Genomic DNA, 23,015 nt, shown 5'->3' on the forward strand with positions numbered 1-23,015 from the left:
GAAAGTACTTTAAAAAATGTTTTTTTCCTACTTTAGCTTTCCGTTGTCATATGCTTTTATGTACTTTTTTCATATAATTCTAAATATTTCGAATAATTCTAACAAAAACTCATCAATTTTAGTATTTGTTGTAAAGTAGACATGTTATAGTATGATATATTAAAATTTACAACTTTTTAGACTAATTTTTAAAAATTGCAACTTTTCTACTTAGCTTATGGGTATTGTTATCGAAGCTTTCATGTATTTTTTTTGCATAATTAAAATATTTCAAATATTTCTAGGAAAACTCATCGATTTTAGTATTTGGTGTTATAGCAAGCATATTAAAGTATAACATACTAAATTTGCAACTTTCTACAACAAACAAAAGTATTTTTAAAAAATTACAACTTCTCTATTTAGTTCGAGAGCATTTCAGGCTTCTATGTACTTTTTCCTTATTGTCATGAATATCTCAAATATTTCTGAGAAAACTCATCGATTTTAATATTTATTGTCATAGTAGACATATTAAAGTATAACACACTTAACTTACAACTTTATGCAACAACCGAAAGTATTTTTAAAAATTAAAACTTCTTCACTTTAGCTAAAGGTACTATTATCGAAAGCTTTCATGTACTTTTTTTGCATAATTTTAATTATCTCAATTTTTTCTGAGAAAACTCATAGATTTTAGTATTTGTTGTCATAGTAGACATGTTAAAGTATAACATACTAAAATTGCAACTTTCTACAACAAACGAACGTATTTTTAAAAAATTACAACTTTTCTACTTTAGCTCATGGGTATTTTATCGAAGGCTTTCACGTACTTTTTTCTTATAATTCTAAATATCTCGAATATTTCTGGGAAAACTCATCGATTTTAGTTTTGTTCTTATACTAAACTTGGTAAAGTATAAAATACTAAACTTCCAGCATTCTACAAAAAACGAAAAATTACAACTTTTCTACTTTAGCTCATCGATATTTTAATCAAAAAACTTTCACGTACTTTTTTCATATATTTTTTAAATATCTTAAATATTTCTAAGAAAACTCGTCAATTTTAATATTTGTTGTCATAGTAGACATGTTAAAGTATAACATACTTAAATTTCAACATTTTACGACAAACGAAAGTATTTTTAAAAATTCCAACTGTTCTACTTTATGTCTTGGGTATTTTTATCAAAGATTTCACGTACTTTTTTCATATAATTTTAAATATCTTAAATATTTCTAAGAAAACTCCTCAATTTTAGTACTTGTTGTCATAGTAGACATGTTAAAGTATAACATATTAAAATTTCAACTTTTTACAACAAAGGAAAGTATTTTTAAAAAAATTACAACTTCTCTACTTTAGTTTGAAGCATTTCTGGCTTTCATATACTTTTTCCTTATTGTCACAAATATCTCAAATATTTCTAAGAAAACTCATTGATTTTAGTACTTGCTGTCATAGGAAATATATTAAAGTATAACATACTTAAATTACAACTTAATACAACAACTGGAAGTTTTTAAAAAATTACAACTTCTCTATTTTAGTTCGAGAGCATTTTCAGGCTTCTATGTTCTTTTTCTTATTGTCATAAATATCTCAAATATTTCTGAGAAAACTCATTGATTTTAGTACTTGTTGTCATAGCAAGCATATTAAAATATAACATACTAAATTTGCAACTTTCCAAAAGATCAAAAATATTTTTAAAAAAATACAACTTTTCCATTTGGAAGTATTTATCGCAGGATTCGTGTACTTTTTCCGTATAATTATAAATATCCCAAATGTTTCTGAGAATACTTATTGATTTTAGTATTTGTTGTTATGGTAGACATATAAAGTATAAAATACTAAACTTACAAAATTACAATAATACAAAAGGTGGAATAATTTTCCATAGAAAATCTGCCTAAATTAACAAGATGAGAAAAGTGCAAATTTTTCAAGGCAGTGAATAGGCAACTTATTTTCTTCAGTTTCAACAATAATTTTGAAAAAAAATACTTCAATATTAATATGATGAAAACTAATTCAATTATCTACGTTCTACATTATTAAAATTTATTAAAATATTAACTGATAATGAATGAATTTATTAAAGTTAAATGTTGAAAAAATTGTTTTCAACCATTATTGATAATAAAAAAGTCCAGAAATTACTTATTTTGCAAACCTGTTGAACCAAAAATGTCTACTCTCAAATTCATTTATGGAACGCAAGAAAGTAGCAGATTTGGGTTATTTGACAAATTTTTTAATTGGTATTTTTATTACTTACCTACGGCTGTAAAGCTAAAGAAACCATGTTTCCATGTTCCAACATAATGAACACGTTCATTAAGGCAGAAGAGTCCAGGGACCCAATTTGCTATTTTTGGATTCACTGATAATAATTCACCAGGAACATGCCGTCTGAATACAGGGTTCCACACTAAAACAGAATAATAGATTTATATATTTATAAATATTTCGTGAACTATCACTTATCCTATATTTTTTACTCACCTGTTGGTGAATGGAATCTATGATAATCCCCTGGTGCCAAATAAATAACACACTGATACAATGCAGAGCTTCCATCTCGACTGTGCATAACCGTCCTGTGAAACGGATTGTCCACATTTGAAATTTTCGTTGAACTAAATTTATTCACATCGATGACTTTCATATCATTTGTTTCATCTAATTTTTCATCTGCTTGGCACCACGTTGGAGGACCCAGAAAACAGTCCAGTTTGTAAGAGACTCCTGGGGGAATAAAAAATATATAAGAGGATGATTTTATTATGAGAAACTATTATGTTACCTTTGACTTGTTCGATGTATGCTCCATCAGCAACTCCACAATGCAAAACTGTGCCATCGCAAGGTGATATTAAACAACTATTTGGATCTATGGTTCTGGCATCAGGTTTTAGTGGACGAGAGAAAAATGAAGCTAAACTCCTAAAACAAAAAGCTATAATTCATCGATTCAAGTGCTGGTGGATAAATTTATCTATATTTTACTTACCTATATTGTTTGAAATCTGTGACTAGAGCTTCTTGCATATTGACCCCAAAGGCACTGGCGTAGCACCCATAAACAACTGGTCTTAAAGGTGTGGGAACTCGACAATCAGCCAACCATCCAAAACATCTCGAAAACATCCTCAGAGGCAACGAGGTGTAGCATTGTATCTATTTAGGGAAATATTACAAATTTGGTTATTGATAATGGATGATAAAGATAGGACTTGTTTTTAATCGAATATTATTTTTGAATTTCTAAAAATCAAGACTTATTGAGCGTGCATGCTTTTAAGTGATTATTTGAAAAAAATTTAATCCTAAAAGCAACACAAATTTATATGTAATGTAATACCAGGAACAATTTATATATATATATATATATATATATATAAAGTACAGACGTTTCAAGACTAATTGCCTCATCATCAGTGTAAATTTACAAAAAATTTATGCATTTTATGAATGACTAGAAAAACACGTTTTATTTAAATAAAATTTATTAAAATGTTAATTTTGTTGCTAATTACACGTTTGTCATTCATCACTTTATTATTATTATAAGAAAGACGTAGTTGTTTTTTTTTCAATTACATAATTAATATTAGATATATCTTTTACGATGTTGAATTAGAGTTCTATATTGTTAAAATTTTAGTTTTATACTTTACATGTTACTATGGCAAAAAATACTAAATTCCATAAGTTTTCTCAGAAATATTTGAGATATTTGTGATTATTTGAAAAAAGTACATGATGAAAGCTTTAGTTCACCTGATGATCGTAAACTAAAGTATAAAAGTAGAAATTTTTTAAAAATACTTTCGGTCTTTGCATAAAGTTGTAACTTAAGTATGTTATACTTTGATATGCCTAATATGGCAACAAATACTAAATCCATGAGTTTTTTCAAAAATATTTGAGATATTTATGACAAAAGCAAAAAGTACATGAAAGCCTGAAAACGCTCACGAGCTGAAGTATAGAAGTTGTAATTTTTTAAAAATACTTTCTTTTGTTGCATGAAGTTGTAATTTGAGTATGTTATACTTAATATGTCTACTATGACAACAAATACTAAAATTGATGAGTTTTCTCAGAAATATTTGAGATATTTATGACAATAAGCAAAAAGTACATAAAAGCCTGAAAACACTCTAGAACTGAAGTAGAGAAGTTATGATTTTTTAAAAATACTTTCGGTTAATGCATAAACTTGAAATTTGAGTATGCTTTATTTTAATATGTCTACTATGACAACAAATACTGAAATTCATGAGTTTTTTCAAAAAATATTTGAGATATTTAATTATTATTGAAAAGATATTTTCAAGCCTTCAATAAAAATACCCATAAGCTAAAGTGCAAAAGTTGTAATTTTTAAAAATACTATCGTTTGTTGTGTAGAATGCTATATTTTAGTATTATACTATAATATGTCTATTATAAAACCAAATACTAAAATATATGGGTTTTTCAAAAATATTGAAGATATATTTACTTTTACAAAAGATGTACGTGAAAGCCTTTGATAAAAATACAGATTGAATAAAAAGGTTCTGAATTTTAAAAATACTTTGGTTATTGTAAAATGTTGAAATTTTCAATATATTATATTTTACAATGTCTACTTTGTCAACAAATACTATAATGAATGTGTTTTTCCAAAAATATTTGAGATAATTAGAATTATATGAAAAAATTACATGTAAATAATCACAAAGGGCAGAAGCAAAGATGCATTTTTTTATAAACTTCCTTTCCTTTGTTGTAAAATGTTGTATTGTAGTATGTTATACTTCAATATATCTACAATAACGACAAATACTAAAGTCAATAAGTTCTCTAAAAACTTTTCACGATATTAATATTTTCATGGAAAACGTTCACTTCCAAGCCTACATAGACTTACAGACTGATTTTTTTTTAAATAGAAAAGTACATGAGAAAAATTTTAAAAATATTTTGTTTGTTGTAAAATATTGTAGTTTATGTATAAAATAACTGGTATTACATATAGCATGCTAAATTCAAACCACAATCACTAAATGATTGCATCGTTTCATTTACAAATCGTAAAACAAATTAAAATGGAATATGAATTCATTAGCACATGCTGTAATTAACAAATGTATTATATATGTATATATATATATATATATACATATATATATCAATATCAATATATCATATGGTATATATATATATATATATAGATATATATATATATATCAAACAACAAAAGTGCTCAAATAAGATATTCCATATCTTTTAATATTTAAGTCCTATAAAAATTTCTTGTGTAATGCACAAAACCAATGTGAATGACACGAATCTACCCTGATGAATATGTGTGTAACGATTTAACAAAAAACCTAGACGCAATACAAACACAAAAACCAAAACCAAGACGACATGACTGTGAGATTGATTTGAATCAACTATCGATTAAAACTAATATTAATGGGGAAATTCTGCCATAACAGAGCTCATAAAATAGCGTTGTCATGGAAACGCTATCTTATGGTAGTGGACATTGTGAAAATGTCTAACTATTTGCTGTGCGATCAGGCGTAGTATTTTATATATAAACAAGCAATAAAGAATGTTATGATAACAGAATTCTAGATGATGCAGTTATAGAAATATATAAATTTATTAAAAAAAAAATTTCTGTGTTTTATAAAAATATATTAAAAATTATGATTATCAAAACTGTACAAATATCATGTCATGACATTTTGTATAGTTTTGATAATGAGATATTTTAATACATTTTTATAAAACATAGAAATATCCTTCTATAATTTTTATATTTCTATACAGTATCACGTCGGGGTCACCAGTATAAAAATGTATTAAAATATATCATTTGTATGTAAAATATACCTGATCACATGGCAAATAGATAGACATTTTCACAGTTCACTAACAAAAGGAAAAGCATAAGATGCTGTTACCATGACAACGCTATTTTATGAGCTCTGTTATGCCAGAATTGTCCCATAAGAAAGAAGCTGGCAAAGTGATTGATGGGGATCAAAGGATACAATGATACTTCATCCACCAATATTGCTGCTTCCATTTATAATCTAATTTAATAAAAAACTAATATCACCGTATTTCATCCGACACACATATATAGATAGATAGCAATCCGCTTTATTCCTGTATGTAAACTCAGAACAGTTTAGGTTAGACCCTTGCTCTATTCCTTTGCCCCGACTGACCTCAAAGTCGCTAGCAGTCTTTACATCAGCTCCTCCATCCTTTCTCCTAGATCTCCATTGCATGGCGACAATCAGACAGATTCCCAAGGGGGTCCATCTGGTGAGGACGCCTCTCCAGGTCACCCATCCCCCTGCGGCTAAAATCCACCAGTCGAAAACGGATAGAACACTTCTCCATTTCCAACTTTTTGTCATACCTTTTGTCAACGTACCACCACCACCTTGCTGGTTTCCCGAACCATTCGTTGACCCAGTTGTACTGAAATGATGGATTCTAGTGCCATTGCCACTGTTGAGGCAGTGCTTCTGGGCACAGCTCTGGTTGATCTCGTTCCAGGCGTACTTCTTGAGGCTCTTGAAACTACCCACATTCTTCACACTGGAAATAGAAGAAATAGGAAATTGTATATTGATTGATGATTTTGTCCTTTCATCGCTTTCATCAAAATAAAAAAGTTAATATAGAAACAATTCTTTAGTATACGTTTCGACACTTGATGTGGATCATCATTCACATTATTACAAGTACAATCACGTACAATTTTTCTCCAGTAATTAACTTCCCAAGTTTACAATTCTGGGATATTTACAATTTTTATAGGTCGGTACAAGAAACTTTTCCAAAGAAACCATAGCTTGAAAGAAATTTTCAGAGTTAATAAAAAAAACAATCTAATAAAAATAGAAAATTCAATTTTTTATCTCTAATTTATCCACATCATTTCTATCCATAAGTATTTCTTAAATTCGTTAATTGTTGTTTTCATGAAACAAAATTACTAATTATTTTTAACTTTTAAATGAATAGGTAAATAATAAACAACAGGATTTCATAATCACCTCATGTTTTGTTTCATATAGTTTTCTAAAAGCACTTTAATTTTTTAAATAAATATAAATATTACTAGTTAACAAGGTTTTATATGTTTACTGTTCTTTATAAATCACAATATTTACTTTTATTTTATTCTACAATCACATATAATTCTTGGCTTTATGAAAATCAGTCTGAAACCATAACAAAAGTTAATTATTATTTAAAGTAAATATTTTTTCAATTTATAAACTAAATATAGCTTATAAATTATGAAAAATTGTTCTAAAATATTAATCGATATTCATATAACAAAAAAGGCAAAAAGTATGATACTTGGAATAAATATTTTAATCTATTTTTTCAATCCTAAAATAATCAATCTAATAAATAACTAATTACATTTATGAATTGAATTTTTAATTATTTGGTCATTTATAGTATTCCATTTCATATTTTTTGTTTTTATAAACATATTACTTATATTCAATAATTATTTATTATTTTTTAACTTTAAATAAAATTGATCGGGACTGAATATGAGTCGAGATAGGACTCCAAACGTTTGATACTAAAATAATAGTTGCTTCTAAATAACTTAAATATTTATTTAAGTTTTTAATTATTTGTGATTTTGTTATATTCTTATACAATTTTAAAAAAAATCCCACAAATAGCCAAAATAATATAATTAGTTAAAATAAAATATTTAAATGAAATATAAAAGAACTTAGTAAGATCTTTAAAATGAAATTTAAATGAAAAACAAATATTATTTTTGTTTATTTACTAATTAATCCCTATTCTTTTTTAAGTTTAAATTTAATAATTAATAATTGTAATTATTATAGAATAGTTGAAATAGTCAATAGTTCTGAAGTCAAAAAAAAAGTTTTTAACTATGTTTATTCAATTAATTAATTACATATATTATGTATATTTATTTGTTATTCATTTTGTTCTATATTTAAATTTTAGTCACCCAGAAAAATAATTAAATCAGGTCTCGAAAGATATGCTTATGCTTTTTCAGACACTAGTCTAATAGTTTAAATTTAAAAATTAAGTTTATTGACAGTATTTATATCTTAATATTATTTTTCCTTTTTTTCTGTTTATTATTTTATTACTTTTGTAACTATTTAGTTAAATTGAATAATTATTTCACTTCATGATTAATACTCCACTTTTCTCACATATTATTTATTTATTTATTTATTTTATAATTTGTACACTTTAAAATGTAATTATTTTGTATTATTGCCTTGGGCGTTGAATAAATAAATAAGAAATAATAATTAAATAATTTATATAAATCGCATTGAAGATAAGTCGAATCAGGGCACAAACATATGTTTTTAGACAAAATTAACTTTCAAATTTTCTAATTTGTTTTTCATTTAATAAATAAATCATTATATATATATATATATATATATATATATATATATATATATATATATATATATATATACTCAACTTGCTGATTTATAAACCACATTTAATTTAAATTTATCGATAGTTTTTGTATCTCATTTTGTCTATTTTATTTTTTTTCATGCAAAATTTAAATATATTCAATAATTTTTGCTTGTTATTTGTTATTGGTTTATTGCATATTGTTATTTTTATTGTTTTATTTAAATTATTTGTACGTATGTATGAATTTTTAAAATTTTACAAGTTTAATTTTTATTTAATTGTTAGATGAATATATATAGTTAGATTTTCAAATATTCATCTATTTATTAAATAAAAACTACAGTTAAATAATTAAAATTTCAGTTTATTGCATATCTTTATATTATTTTCATCTATTTGTAGTTTTTGTTCCATATTTTTTTGGGAATTTTATAATTTAACTATATTAGTTAAATTCAATAATTATTTTTCTTTTTATATAAATAATTTAATTGCTTTATGGGTTATAAATGGAGATGAGTCGAATCAAATTTTATGGGTTATAAATTGAATTTTTAAGTTTATATATATATATATATATATATAATATATATATATATATATATTAAATGTTAAATATGAACAACACAACACTCAGATTTTTACACACACTTTATTTAATAATTACAGACCTTTCGAGACCAAGGTATGCCTCATTTTCAATGTAATTTCAAAACAATAAAAATTATACACTAATATATTATTTAATATTTTATTTAAATTATATTTAAGAATTTGAAAAACAAAAAACACCAAATATCTCTTAAATGCTTGACATAGTACTAAACATTTTAATATATACAGAAATATTTGAAAACAAATCTTAAGTGTCGAAGATGAAGGGTTGAGGATGAATATTATTATAATGTAAACAAAAATATTATAATGTAAAAATTGTTTACATTATAATAATATCCATAATTATATAATTTATATTTAAATAAAATATTCAATAATAGTATATAATTTTTATTGTTTTGAAATTACACTGAAGATAAGGCATACTATGGTCCCAAAATGTCTGTAGTTATTAAATAAAGTGAGTTAAAAATGTGAGTGTTGTATTGTTTATATTTAATATTTAATATATATATATATATATATATATATATAAGATTTCTATTTGTTCATAAACCTATTATCATCAACAAACTACTATCGTATCACTAAATATTTTTATCAAAAATCAGATAAATAACTATAAACAATAACCAATGTCCCAATCACACTACACATAAAAAAGAATCTAGCATCACTTAAAATAATAACCATAGGTCCACCACATACACATTGGTGAATCCAATTAAGTCAATTTGCACAATTTAAATTCGTACATATACATTTCATACATGGGTGTAGAGTGTGCAAAAACCTGAAAACATAATTCCCCATCTCGTTATCGGTCATACAATATCCGTGTTTTATAATTGGCAAACTTTTAAAACATCCGATCATCGTTTCATACATATGTAACATTAGATAACGGAGTCTTCTGATAACTTACAATCTAGTCTTTGGTATTATATACAGCACCATGGTGACGAAATTCTTTTCCTCCTGTTACCGAATTTATACATACGAATATTTGTACTATAAGAATTCTTGGTTATGACACTTATCACAGAAACATAAGCACTAAATTTTATTGTTTATATTGTATATGTAGGGAAATGTTTTGGAATTCTTTGTGTGCACGATTTTGACAAGAGATCATCTGCGTTGTGTGCGTCATATTGGATTATTAGATTAGATAGATTGGTAGTACTGGCGGCATCTGGTGTGAACTTGTTGGAATTTAGCAAGGATTCGAATCGGATACTGCTGTTTTGGATTTGGCGGCTGTTTAAATGTCTGTTGCAACTTATAAAATTCTGTATAAGGATATAAAAGGATTTGGAATGTTTTTGTTTGTTAAAGGATGCAAAATACTTGTCCAAAGTCTACATTTTAAGTTGTACATTTTAAGGGTTACACATGTGCATTGATAGATAGCGCGCACAATTTTATTTCTCTTTACAAAACGTTTTTCAAACTTATTTTTTTTATTCCTCCAAAATAAATAATTATTAACTTCTCATAGGCTAATTTAAAGTAATCGCAAGAAAAATTAAAATGAAATTTTTAATATGTTTCTGAACATTTTGGCATACTTCAGAAAAAATGAATGTGTGTATGTGTGTGTGTGTGTGTGTGCGGATACAAATTTTCGTCGACGATTTTGCGAACACAGATCAACCGATTTGAATGATTCTGAAAACATTCGATTCCTATTTATAAGCAGGCGTGCTGATTAGTTTTTAGCAAAGGCAGGTCTAGCCGTTTTGGAGATATGGGGCAAAAAGTGCCTAAAATGGTATTCCAGTTTTTGAGATAACGGAGCGTCCGATTTGAATAACTAAAAAAACATTTTACTTGTACTGACAAGATGAGGTACTCATTAAATTTTTGAGAAGGCAGGTCTAGCGGTTTCGGAGATCTAGCAAAAAAAAGTAAAAAGAAATGCCATTTGGCGATATAAAAAATGAACTTTAGACTTATGTACATAGTATTAACAGATATTTTTTAAAGATTATAGTAATAAGTACAAATTTTATGTGTACATTTATATGGGTTCCGTACCAATGTTTACACGTTAGACGACTACAAATCAGCTATGCAGCGCGATTGCTTAAAAAAACGTTCAAATTTTCAGAACAAAATCAAAAAGAATCGAAAGTTTCGAAAAAGTCCATTTTTTTCAAAATTTCTCAAAAATCTAATTCTTTCTAAAGTTTTTTTTTCATAATTGAGTTTTCGGTACGGGAAGTTCCAGCAATTTGCCTTAAGGCACTATGCCATGCACCACTAGTTTTTTTTTGTCAGATCAGATTAATAGTAGAATCCCATGGGATAAAATTAAATAAACTAGGTGTAAGTTGCATTTGTGTTAAAGCAAGTTGCATGAACTTTTGCCAATGCATATAAATAATCTAAGTAGATAATATTTTAGATTTAGCTAGTCAGATAAAATTTTTGATTGTTTTTTTTTGAAGAATGAAGTTACAGCTTTCATTAAAAACTAATCAATGCAATTTGTAATTGATATCTTTTAAATTGCATATGTGTCCACTCCATGTACATTTTTTTCTGATTTAGTCTCATTTGAAAAAACATAAAATTAGCAAATTACCAAAACAATCTTAATCTTATCCTTCTAGGTTAATTAAATATTAATTTCTTCTAAACTCATACAGTTAGTCAAAATCTTTTTATTCCCAAATAAATAACAAATATAATATCATAATAAATGCAATCTCATTTGATCGGAACATTTTTCAAAGTTTTGCTAGTCAACTTAAGTCCGCTTGGACAAAGTAAGGGTGTTCCTTGCCAAACTGCTTCTCCATTCTCATTAACTTTCAAATCAACTTGTAATTTCTCCCACACCTAATAAAACATAAATAACATAAATATTATCTTATATATCTTATTATTTTGTCGTAAGTCTTACTTTCTTCTGGGATTTAATTGTGCATCTGGTGCTCTATCATATCCTTCAACTTTAATAACATCACCAGGTTTTGCACCTTCTGGTACATTTAATGGTTCAACAGCTTTTGGTTCATCACTAAATAAAATATTAAATTTATAATTTGGTGCAATAATAAATATTATTTATTCTAAATAAATAATATAAATAATAATTGATGAATTTAGTTCAATTATTGAGTAATAAATATTTTTTATTCTAAATAAGTATAACGCTAAGAAATCTCAACACCTCATCATTTCACTGAGAAGTCACACAAGTCCTGACTTGTATTTGAACAAGACAATTATACCAAACCAGGATTCCGTAAAATACCTGGGAATACATTTAGACAGTAAACTAAATTGGAAAACGCATATTTTAAAGAAAAAAAACAAAAGAATTTGAAACTGAAGGAAATAAACTGGCTAATGAGAAGATCATCTAAACTGTCTCTAGAAAATAAACTCCTCTTATACAAAGCAATAATATCCCAATATGGACTTATGGGATAGAGCTATGGGGCTGCGCCAGCAAGAGTAACATTCAAATAATCCAGAGAGTACAAAACAAAACTCTGAGAATGATTTGTAAGGCTCCGTGGTTTATGACCAACCACATGATCCATAAAGACCTAAAAATTCCAACAGTGGCGGAAGTTATTAAGAACAGAAGTTTTATCTTTCAAAACAAATTGGATGCACACGTCAATCCGGAAATGCAATAGTACAAACAGCCGAAAAATAAAACGCCTGAAAAGAAATGGCCCAGTGATCTACCGTCAACAACATAATTCCCTGTTTCGCACAGGAAAATTTCAAACAAGTTATTTTTAATTATTATTTATTATTGATTATCGTTTTTATTATTAATACTATTATTTTAATTATTATTTATTCATTCATTTATTCTATTTCTTTTCTTAATTTCCTTTATTCTATTTTTTTTTTTTTGATTTTGATTTTCAATACCATAACTTTTAACTTATAGATTGTATTGTAATCTGATTGTTAAAATTAACAGAAATAAAAAAAAAAAAAAAAAAAAAAAAAAAATTCTAAATAAGTATATAATTTTAAATCTATTAGTTTAATTCAATTACTTAAAAAATAAATATTAATATCCTTACACAGATGCACATAAGACCATTCCTTGGCTCTCAACGCCTCTCATTTTGGCTGGTTTCAAATTGCATAAAACTACTACCATACGGTTTTGCATTTCTTCTAAGGGAACATAATTAGCTAAGCCACTGACAACCTAGATAAAAAATCAAAATTATAACATATATCAATATTTATATATATATATATATATATATATATATATATTAGTTTATTACTGTTCTTGGTTGCTCTTCTCCCAAATCAATTTTTTCAACATAAAGACTATCTGCATCCGGATGTTTTGATGCTTCAACAATACGTCCAATTCTTATATCCAAGCGATGAGACCTAAAACCTCCTCAGCATTATTTGCAGTATTATTAGCACCTGCTTTTGCAGCTTTTCCCGGTGGAGGATAAGCCTTTTCAGATAATGCTCTAGAAAAGATAAATATATATTAATAATATACATGTTTATCAAAATTATGTTGGTTACTTACTTTAATTCAGGTTTTTCAAAAGTTTTTCTAATTGGATCCAATAATCGATTAATGTATACTTCAACAGCCCCTTTGAGATCCCCTGGATGTAATTCTTCTTTGGCAAAGCTGTCTTCAAGGTCCTGATAGTTTGTGAATGTTAAATCACCCCCAAATTCAGCTTTCCGGGTGACAAGGAAAGCTAAAATGTAATAATCATAATAATATTATATTTTTATGAAAAGTATTTGTGAATATTCACCTTCTCCTTCTTTGAACAATGGGAACAAAACGTGCTTAACAAACGACAGTAAACCATTGTCAGTAATATTTCCTGGTTCACAAAATGCCCGTTTCAACTTTTTCTTAACATTAGCCGGTGAGTCTAACAAATCAATTTGCTGTCTTCTTCACTTGAAGACATTTTTCCACCAGCTAATCCAGGAACTATAACAAAATAATAAATAAATTTAGTATTCAATTAAAGAAGTTAAAACTGAGTTGATTTTGGATTTTTACCCATTGGATTCATCAAATGTATACGTTTCTCATATCCCAATTGTGGTAAATATTTCTCAGACATTGTGAAAATTTTACGTTGATCAACACCTCCAAATTGTGCATCTACTTTTAAGTATTCTTCATCTAAACCTTGAAGTGTGGATACAATAAACCGGACAGTAAAGGATGCTCAACTTGTTTTACAACCTGATTGAATAAAAATTGTAATAATTCAATTTAATTTATTTACTCAAGAGTTGTAGTAATTTTACCTCTGCACCGGCTTTTTTTGCATCATGTTCTGATATCACAGAACTGAATCTGTAAACATCTAGTGTATACTCACGAGATAATTGATAATCTGTACCTTTGACAAATTTTAATTTGTCCAAGGGTACTCCAATACTTTCCAACATTGCTTTTATCACAGCTAAAATAGTAGATAATAATATATATATATATATATATATATATATATATATATATATGATGAATGATGAATTCAAAATCAAGAGATATGTTATAATTTATTTACCTTCATAATATTGTGTACGTAGTTCCAGTAGACTCCATGGGGCTTTCATATTATCTAAATAAGCGTGCAGGTCAGCAAACAATATCGTAACCTACAGAAAAAGAAATTTGGAATCTTTTTCAATTACAAATAGTTTATTTTCTTTACTGAATGAAATAACAATTTGTAATTTCCTTTAATTACATTTCTTTTATTTATTTCCTTTACCTCGCATCCAGCTTTTAAAAAGTCTGCAATTTTGCTCATTGGAACAAAATAAGCCACGTGTGGCTTTCCAGTGGTAGCGGTGCCCCAATAAATTTTCAAATCTCGTTCTTTTAAGATTGCAGTCATTTTATCATCTCCCAAGACTTCTTGCAGATTTCTGCAAATTAATTGTTTCTTTGCTTCCCACATACTAAAAAGTAAAAGAAATAGTAATATTAATAAACAGAAAATTGTGGTGAAGAATAAAATATTTATAAAAAAAATATAGGAGAACTATAAAGGCTTTTTTGGAGACAAATAAATTTCTTGTTTCGATAAATTAATTAATAATATTGAATTAATATGAATATTACATAATAATAATAATAATAATAATAATAATAATAATAAATATTTGATTTATTGTCTACACCTTATATATTGGCACAAAATTCACATAAACTTTATTAACTGATTATTTATTTTGAAAACGCTTTGAACTATTTGATTATTACATAAATGCTTGATATCATACTTTATTCATCAGTAAGATAAATTTACATTTAAATTCAAGAAGCTACATGAAAACTAATATATTTATGTTAAAAAAAATTATAAATTCTTATAAAATGAAGAAAATTTTATAAAGAAAAATATGTGACATAACCTCACTTTTTAATATACTAAATTTAAGTGATTCAATTCATGTATTATATATCAAAATATAGTTCTCATTTGCATATTTCAGCTAATTCAATAAACTTTATAATAACATTTGTATAAAAATCAACTTTATCATAAAAAACTTTATTTTATCAAATTTTTTAGGTTATGAGCATATGCTTCACTAAAACCGATTTAAAAAAACACAATAATGAAACAATACTATTTAAAATACATAACAATAATAACTATCAAACAGTATTTTAATAATCCGTATTTCCATAACTTAATAATATATTTATTTTATTTACTTTTTAAATTTATTCAAGCACCGCTCTACCAAATGTCAGATCAGTTCTGAGAAAGACCACGTTTTAAAAATTGCACAACTGGTGAAAGTTTCTTAGTACAAAAAATATAAAATTTAAAATAATTAAATAGTTGGTTAATCAAAAATTTGAAATAATAACGGCCGAATTTTAAAATATGAATATCTTTGTCTTATTTTATAAATTGAACTTAATACTTAATTCAGTTTTTGATATTTTTGCGTATTATAAAATGGCTTAAGATTTTTAATTAATTTTGCAAAACTATATTTAAATTTAAATATTTGGTTTGAATTATTTCATAAAGGGCTTGTTTGTTTATAATGCACTCACAGAAAATTAGTTTTTTTTTAATTTACTGGGAATACAAGTATTAGTAATAATATTCTTTCAAAATATAATTTTGAATTACATAATTTAAATTAAAATAGATATACCTTTCATTGAATACAAATAATTTTTGCTTGAGCTTATTAATAAATTATATTACATTCATTTTCTATAATTGTCTTGTCTAATGTAATTTATTTCTGGTAATAATATATCTTGTTTCATTTTATCTGATTTATTCAGATCCATTTTACATTTAGCAATACAAATTCTATCATTTTTCTCATACAAAAATGTCATCTAAATAGTATAGTAGCAGTTAGGAGTATTATACTTAATTTATACTAAAATCAACAAAATCAATATGTGATATAATATAATAATATAGGACGGATATATTAATATTCTATTTTTGATTTGTTATAAATTGACTAGCTCCAATATCATTTCAGGTTTGATTAAAATTTAGAAATTAAAATTACTTTATAAAAATACTTGTTTTTGCAAAGATGGAGAAATTATTAATTAACAATGTTTTTCATTCATGGATTTTACAATCATGCAAACATTTATCAACGGCAAGATGTCTGGTAACATGTCTGGTTAGATATGGCAAGTGAATACATGTTTATTTTTAACTTGGCAACATTTAACATCACAAATATTATTTAAAAATCTTCATGAAAGCTCTTAGCAGTGCCGACCATTTTAGAACCCAAAAATAGCTCCATCTTTTTCAAAATCTCGCTGAGAGATAAATTGTTATCATTATTGGCATCAGCTAAACTCATTAAGGTTGCTGCTTCTTGTAAACTGTGCCGGGGGTGTCTGGGATCGACGTATTTTAATAGTTCTTGTCTATCAGCCTTACCATCTCTGTTTTTGTCGACTAAATGCACAAATTCTTTTCTACGGTTTGATTCTTCTTGTTTTGACTGCTTTTTTACTGTTGTTTCGTCACCAAATAGAGGAGTAAAATCTGGGGAATGTAGAAGTTATTATTGAAGTAAAATGGTAATAGAATAATTGTTTTTACCATAGTCAGGAAATGTAGAAAATTCATCTTCAGTCAGGACGTCATCACCATCTCTATCAAACTTTTCAAGTAAATCATCCACTGATAAAAATACAAAGATATTAAACATATTAAGTTTAATTAATAGTTAAAATTTTTATTTTTATTTACCTATTCCTAGCATATTAGCAGCACTAGATTCAGGATGTTTAAAAGCTAGAAATTCATCCAAAGTCAAACTATAAGGGTCGTTTCTTGCAGCCTCTGACCACATTGCACGATCTCTCATTATCGCTTCTGCAATAAAATAGATATTTAAACAAGAACCAAATATTTCATACGAGACTATTAACCTTTTAATTCTCTGTCTAATCCTTTATGCTTTCGTTCATCATGTTCATTAACATAACCATCTGATAAACCATGGTTTTTGAGGAAATATGCATGATACTCTTCCCAAGTAATTAAACCGTCAGGCGGTTGTTTATCTACTTCTATGAACATTGCTGAATTGCCTGAGATAAAATTATATAGATGTTAATTTTAACAAATTGGGGATTATAAATAGGCTTTATACCTGCAATAGCTTGTTCGATATGCTCTTTAACTCTATCATTAATATATCGTGCTAGTTCTTGTATACTCAACAATGCATCTTTGTTAAGATCAGCCCTAAAATAAATACATTGATACAATCCTTGTATTTTCTAAAATTCCATTACCATGTTTCTTACAAATTGAATATGTCTTTCAACAGTTTTGTAGGATCATTTTTCGAATTCGGTTTTATTTTCCCAGTCCATATGGAGATTTCACCTTTCACTTGTTGAAAAGTTCTATCAGGACCAATATTTACTGCAGCTTTATCATAATCCAATTTTCTGTCATTGGATGACTTCAAAGGCAAAGTCGATGTTAGAATCGTCGTTATAAAACAAGAATAAATTAAAACCGGAATTAAAAGAGATAATATTTGCTGCGAGATGTTGAACATCTTTAACACAACTTTCACTTTAAGTTGTCATGTCGCTCATATTCAATAGTTTTGAGTACGTGTGTAAATGTAATGGCATATTGTTAATTATAAAACTGGTTATTTAAATGGCATTGTTAAGTATTTTAATTTTATGCAATTTAGCAAAAGCTGTCACATTTTGAATCGTATTTGTTGTCTACCGCCATTTTGACTTGAATGATTTATTGTTTTGACGTTTCTTAAACCTAAATTTAAATAAAGCATATTATGTTAATTATATATAAACAAATACATTTTTTGCATAAATTAACTTGACATTATTCAAAAATCTTGTATATAATAACTATTTGAGCTTAAATATATATAATAATTTTAACTTTTTGAATTTACCGCTATAACTAGGGCTATAACCATTGACGAACTTCAAACTGTCAACTTTTGACAGTTGTTAGTTCTTGATGCAACTGTCAAAGTGCCTTTATATATTTTAAATACTGAACGAATTTTTAATTTTGTGGAGAGTAATATTTTATAGCTTTTTTAATTTGCATATATTATTGAATAAAACATAGTATTAAAATTAAATTTATTCTTGTCCCCTTGTGCAACGTTAGTACACTCTGAAGCACATGTTTAACATTTTCATTTTCTAACTGTCACCACAAAAATGAGGTTATCAATACAAAAGTAGTCGTTATGAATTAAGTGAATTATTTCTTTATTTTTATCATATGATAATCTGTGAAAATGGATGATGTAGTTATAAATTCGTCTGAAATGGAGAGCAGTCTGGTTACACCAAAACGTGAGCAAATATGCGACGAAGAAAGTATTTTTAACAAACTCAACACCATAACGAAGAATCAAACGGTCAACGCTAAGGTAAATAATAAAATACACTTATAATAATAAAATAAAGTTTATTTTTATTTTGATAAATCTTTTTCCCAGCCTCCGGAAATTCAAGATTTCTTTATTGTAAAACCAATTAGTCGTGGAGCATTTGGTAAAGTGTTTTTAGGTTTCAAGAAAACTAATCCTGAGCAATTATATGCAATAAAGGTACAACAGTTATACAAATAGAGGTTTAATATGCAAGCTAATTATTTATAATTGTGCAGGTTATGAAAAAGTCTGAGATGATAAACAAAAATATGGTTTCACAAGTCGTTACTGAAAGAAATTGTTTAGCTTTGTCCAGAAGTCCATTTTGTGTACAGCTTTACTATTCCTTGCAATCAGTTTCATCAATATATTTGGTAAATGATAACTGGATATTGTATTAAGTAACATAACATAAAAATATGTCTTTTACTTCTTAAGGTTATGGAATATATGGAAGGTGGTGACTTGAAATCTCTTTTAAGTGTTTACGGATATCTAGAAGAACCTATAGCACGTTTTTACATTGTTGAAGTTATTTTAGCTCTACAGTATTTGCACGAACATTCAATCGTTCACAGAGACTTAAAGCCGGACAATATGTTACTGTCTGGTAAAGGACATGTTAAATTGACAGACTTTGGTTTGAGCAAAATTGAATTACACAGAGGTACTTTTGTTTTGAATTATATTAATTTGTACAAGTGTTAATTATTCTATTGTTGTAGATTTGGAAATAGCAGATTTAGTAAATGGTACTCCAACGCTGAACACACGTACTCCGGGTCAATTGTTGTCTTTGACTTCTCATTTGAGCTTTGGCAATTCAGTAAATAGACGAAGTGGATGTTCTGGTCATAGCAGTAAGGAAAGAAATTCTGTTTCCACTAATCTTTTACAAAACCTGAATAAAGAAGGTTTGTAGATAATTGATAGTGTTTAATATATAATATGTAATAAAATTAATGTATTTTGAACAGGCAAAGGCAGCAGTTCTGATTTTGTGTGTGATCAATTGGATGTTTCTATAGTTTCCACAAATAGCAGTAGATTATCAGGCATTACACCATTTTATAGTGCTGAAATCAATGTAAATGCTGTATCTTCTTCTACAAATAAAACAGTAAGTCTCAAGTAATTTTTACACACATAACTCTTGGTTTATGTAATATATATTATATTCTAAACAGGACAATTCGTATCACACTTGCCAAAGCAATAATTGCACAACTGACAAAGAAAATGCAAGTACAAAATTAGGAAATTATACAATTAATGATGAATTTATAAAATCAAACTCTAGCAATATAAGTAATATGTCTAACAGCAATAAAAATAAATGTGATTATTTGGATATTGAAAGTTCTGATGAAATATTATCAAAAAATATTAGCAGTGCTAGAGATTTTTTCAAACGGTATGTATAATAGAAATAATTTGTAAATCTCAATCAATCAATCAATTTACATATATTGTTATTTTAGATCACGTTGTGGTTCTCCTGCATTAACAGAACGATCACGGTCAAAATCTTTATCAGAGGATACTTCTGAACATGTTGTGACTTCATTTTCAAGATCTAGATCAATTCAAGAGACCAGAATCTTTTGTGTATGCATTTTTATAATATCTACACACACATATATATATATATATATATATATATATATATATTATATATAATTTTATTTACATTACAATTTATTTTCTAGCCGTGCTAAGCGTAAACGTGGTGGCCCTTTCAACTCACCACCCGATGCAAATATAACAGAAGAGCGTAGTGGAAGTCATACAGGATTGACACAAGAAATTGATTTGATGGATATTGAGAGTTCAACACCGAAACGAAAAGCTACTCGGGCTATTGTTATGCAATCTTCTTCAAGCATTCAAAAATCTTTACAGAAACGAACTATTTTGAAAGGAGTACTGAAAATCAAGTAAGGGTAATTTAAACATATGCCATATTTATTTATTTATTTATTTTACAAGCCGTCGGTATAATAATATTATAATAAGGCTTAAGTCAATATTTTACAGGTTTAATATAATTTAATTGATTCTTAGCTATTTTATTACCTATTTATTATTTAGTTTATTTACTCTAAACTTATTTATATTTAGTAAATTTTAATTATTTTTAAATATAACGTTTGTTGCAAGTATTTTAATAAGCTTTACAATACTTTTACAATATAATTATTTTATTTTACAAATTTTAGGTTATTTTATGATATTTTAACAAATTTAAGTGTCTTATATTATTGTATTATTATTATTATAATAATAATAATATTATCATTATCATTTTTATTATCATTGTTAAGTATTTTTATAATATAAGTTTTTTTCTTTTACAAATTTTAGGTATTTTGATGAAAAAATATTTTGTTTCACAATTTTTTAAGTGTTTATAAATATAAGTTTTTGGTTAACTAACTATTAAGTATTTTAACAATAACAGTCATAGAAATAATAATAAAAAAAAAACACTAAAAATTAAATAAAAAAGGATTAAAATTTTCATATATATTATGGTGGTCCTTAATAAATCCATTTTTGACTTTCTTTGCTCCCAGGAGCTCAAATGCTTTCAAATTAATAAAAAAAAATCTCCAAAAGTTTTAGCTCTTAATATCAACATTTAGATAGTCTGCAATTCAATTAAAACTTTCCTAGATTTATCATTAACAAATGTTATTAAGTAAATTTTTGCATACGACTAGTTTTCTATTATTCTTATCATTTGGTTATTTTAGGTCTTCATCAGAAGATGATTCTCCAGCACCTCCAGCTGGTGGTGTGATGTTTTCAACTCCGGTTCCAAAAAATTCAGAAGTTACAAATTCAGACAGCGAAAATGAGTTAAAAAGAGACTATGCTGGTATGATTCGACACAAAAATACAAGATTTGATATACCCATTGAATCAAAACAGATGTTATCAAGTACTTTAGAATATCCTAAAGGACATAACATATCTGTAAGTGATACAAGGATAGATTTCATTGACTCAAGAAATATTTTAAAGTATTGTTATTTTGTAGGATGATCCAAATATCTCGCCAATACAGACAACAAACACTAAGTCTGTCACAACAGGTCGAACATCAAGTAATGAAATTCCTCATAGGACTCCAAAAGCAGCACAGACTCCATTCAGGACACCAAAATCTGTTAGGAGAGGTGTTGGTTCAACTGATCAACGAATATTAGGTACACCGGATTATTTGGCACCAGAGTTATTGTTAAGGTTAGTTAATAAAAATAACATAATTCTGCCTAAATAAAAGTACATACATAATTTGAAAATCTTATTTTATTTCTAGGCAAGGTCATGGTGCAGCAGTAGACTGGTGGGCCCTTGGTGTATGTTTGTATGAATTTTTAACAGGAATAACACCATTCAATGATGAAACACCCCAAGCTGTATTTAACAACATACTAAACAGAAGTATGTAACTCAATAACACTTCAAAGGCATCAACTAAGACTTTTTTGTGTTAATTTTCAGATATAGAATGGCCTGAAGGCGATGAAGCTTTATCAGATAACGCAGTACAAGCTGTGGAATCTTTACTAACAATGGATCCGCTGGTAAGGCCTGCTTACAAGGAAGTCAAACTATTCGAGTATTTCCAAAATGTGAATTGGGAGAATCAGTTATCAGAAGAGCCACCATTTATACCACAACTGGAGAACCCTTTGGACACTTGCTATTTTCAAGGTAGGCACAAACTAGTTTTTATCATGATTTTCAAAGTTTATGAATTTGTTTTTTATTATTTCCAGCTCGCAATACTTTACAACATTTGAACGTGTCCAAATTTGATTCGTAATTTAAGATTTTAATATGAATTTTACTATACTAACTTATTTTACTGCATTATGCATTTTTTTTGCTAGAATGCACTTAGTTGTGTATTTTATATTATAACTTTGTACATTGTGTAAATACTATTTATTATATTATTCTTAAAAAAAATATTGTATGCTGG

General features: G+C 26.8%; 4 protein-coding genes across 6 annotated transcripts in view; 1 reads left to right on the forward strand and 3 right to left on the reverse strand.

The window, feature by feature from the left end:
• LOC113365719 (phosphatidylserine decarboxylase proenzyme, mitochondrial-like) overlaps positions 1 to 10,125 on the reverse strand; it is a 39,467-nt gene extending 29,342 nt beyond the window's left edge. For all 3 annotated transcript variants that reach the window (XM_026607245.1, XM_026607246.1, XM_026607244.1), the window contains exon 1: positions 10,014 to 10,125. In XM_026607245.1, coding sequence (XP_026463030.1) covers positions 10,014 to 10,045 — 32 coding nt within the window. In that variant the 5' untranslated portion in view covers positions 10,046 to 10,125. The remainder of the gene's footprint in view (positions 1 to 10,013) is intronic.
• The window catches only part of LOC113367804 (serine/threonine-protein kinase greatwall-like), a 56,307-nt gene extending 33,297 nt beyond the window's left edge, over positions 1 to 23,010 (forward strand). Inside the window, 13 exon segments of the mRNA XM_026609384.1 lie at positions 18,897 to 19,018; positions 19,088 to 19,198; positions 19,258 to 19,395; positions 19,460 to 19,688; positions 19,747 to 20,141; positions 20,209 to 20,435; positions 20,503 to 20,625; positions 20,731 to 20,958; positions 21,778 to 22,000; positions 22,065 to 22,270; positions 22,347 to 22,471; positions 22,532 to 22,744; positions 22,810 to 23,010. Of these exon segments, the coding sequence (XP_026465169.1) occupies positions 18,897 to 19,018; positions 19,088 to 19,198; positions 19,258 to 19,395; positions 19,460 to 19,688; positions 19,747 to 20,141; positions 20,209 to 20,435; positions 20,503 to 20,625; positions 20,731 to 20,958; positions 21,778 to 22,000; positions 22,065 to 22,270; positions 22,347 to 22,471; positions 22,532 to 22,744; positions 22,810 to 22,856 (2,387 nt within the window). The 3' untranslated portion in view covers positions 22,857 to 23,010.
• Positions 11,996 to 15,868, reverse strand: LOC113365720 (tyrosine--tRNA ligase, cytoplasmic-like). Its single transcript, XM_026607247.1, is given in 13 exon segments — positions 11,996 to 12,116; positions 13,147 to 13,277; positions 13,360 to 13,470; positions 13,473 to 13,560; positions 13,623 to 13,803; positions 13,864 to 13,998; positions 14,001 to 14,048; positions 14,121 to 14,261; positions 14,264 to 14,309; positions 14,375 to 14,532; positions 14,638 to 14,728; positions 14,845 to 15,034; positions 15,798 to 15,868. Coding segments are annotated over 12 exon segments (1,440 nt in total). The 5' UTR covers position 15,034; positions 15,798 to 15,868.
• Positions 16,540 to 18,331, reverse strand: LOC113365721 (45 kDa calcium-binding protein-like). The gene is made up of 6 exons (XM_026607248.1): positions 17,895 to 18,331; positions 17,738 to 17,832; positions 17,514 to 17,675; positions 17,332 to 17,457; positions 17,182 to 17,262; positions 16,540 to 17,124 (listed from the first exon to the last, which is right to left on the reverse strand). The coding sequence occupies exons 1-6, from the start codon at positions 18,152 to 18,154 to the stop codon at positions 16,814 to 16,816; spliced, it is 1,035 nt and encodes a 344-aa protein (XP_026463033.1). The 5' UTR covers positions 18,155 to 18,331; the 3' UTR covers positions 16,540 to 16,813.
• Positions 23,011 to 23,015: the final 5 nt, after the last annotated feature.

Source organism: Ctenocephalides felis, unplaced genomic scaffold (genome assembly GCF_003426905.1).
Source record: "Ctenocephalides felis isolate EL2017-DRISC unplaced genomic scaffold, ASM342690v1 CF-g0.4_SCAFFOLD_01170, whole genome shotgun sequence".
Classification (NCBI taxonomy): Eukaryota; Metazoa; Arthropoda; class Insecta; order Siphonaptera; family Pulicidae; genus Ctenocephalides; species Ctenocephalides felis.

Bases quoted from the DNA above. Each gene is read 5' to 3' on its own strand.
- LOC113365721 (XM_026607248.1), bottom strand. From the start codon at position 18,154: ATGTTCAACATCTCGCAGCAAATATTATCTCTTTTAATTCCGGTTTTA. The intron at 17,676-17,737 runs GTATAAAGCCTA...ATTTTATCTCAG, and splicing joins TATCGAACAAGCTATTGCAG to GCAATTCAGCAATGTTCATA. The intron at 17,263-17,331 runs GTAAATAAAAAT...TATTTTTATCAG, and splicing joins TGCTAATATGCTAGGAATAG to TGGATGATTTACTTGAAAAG.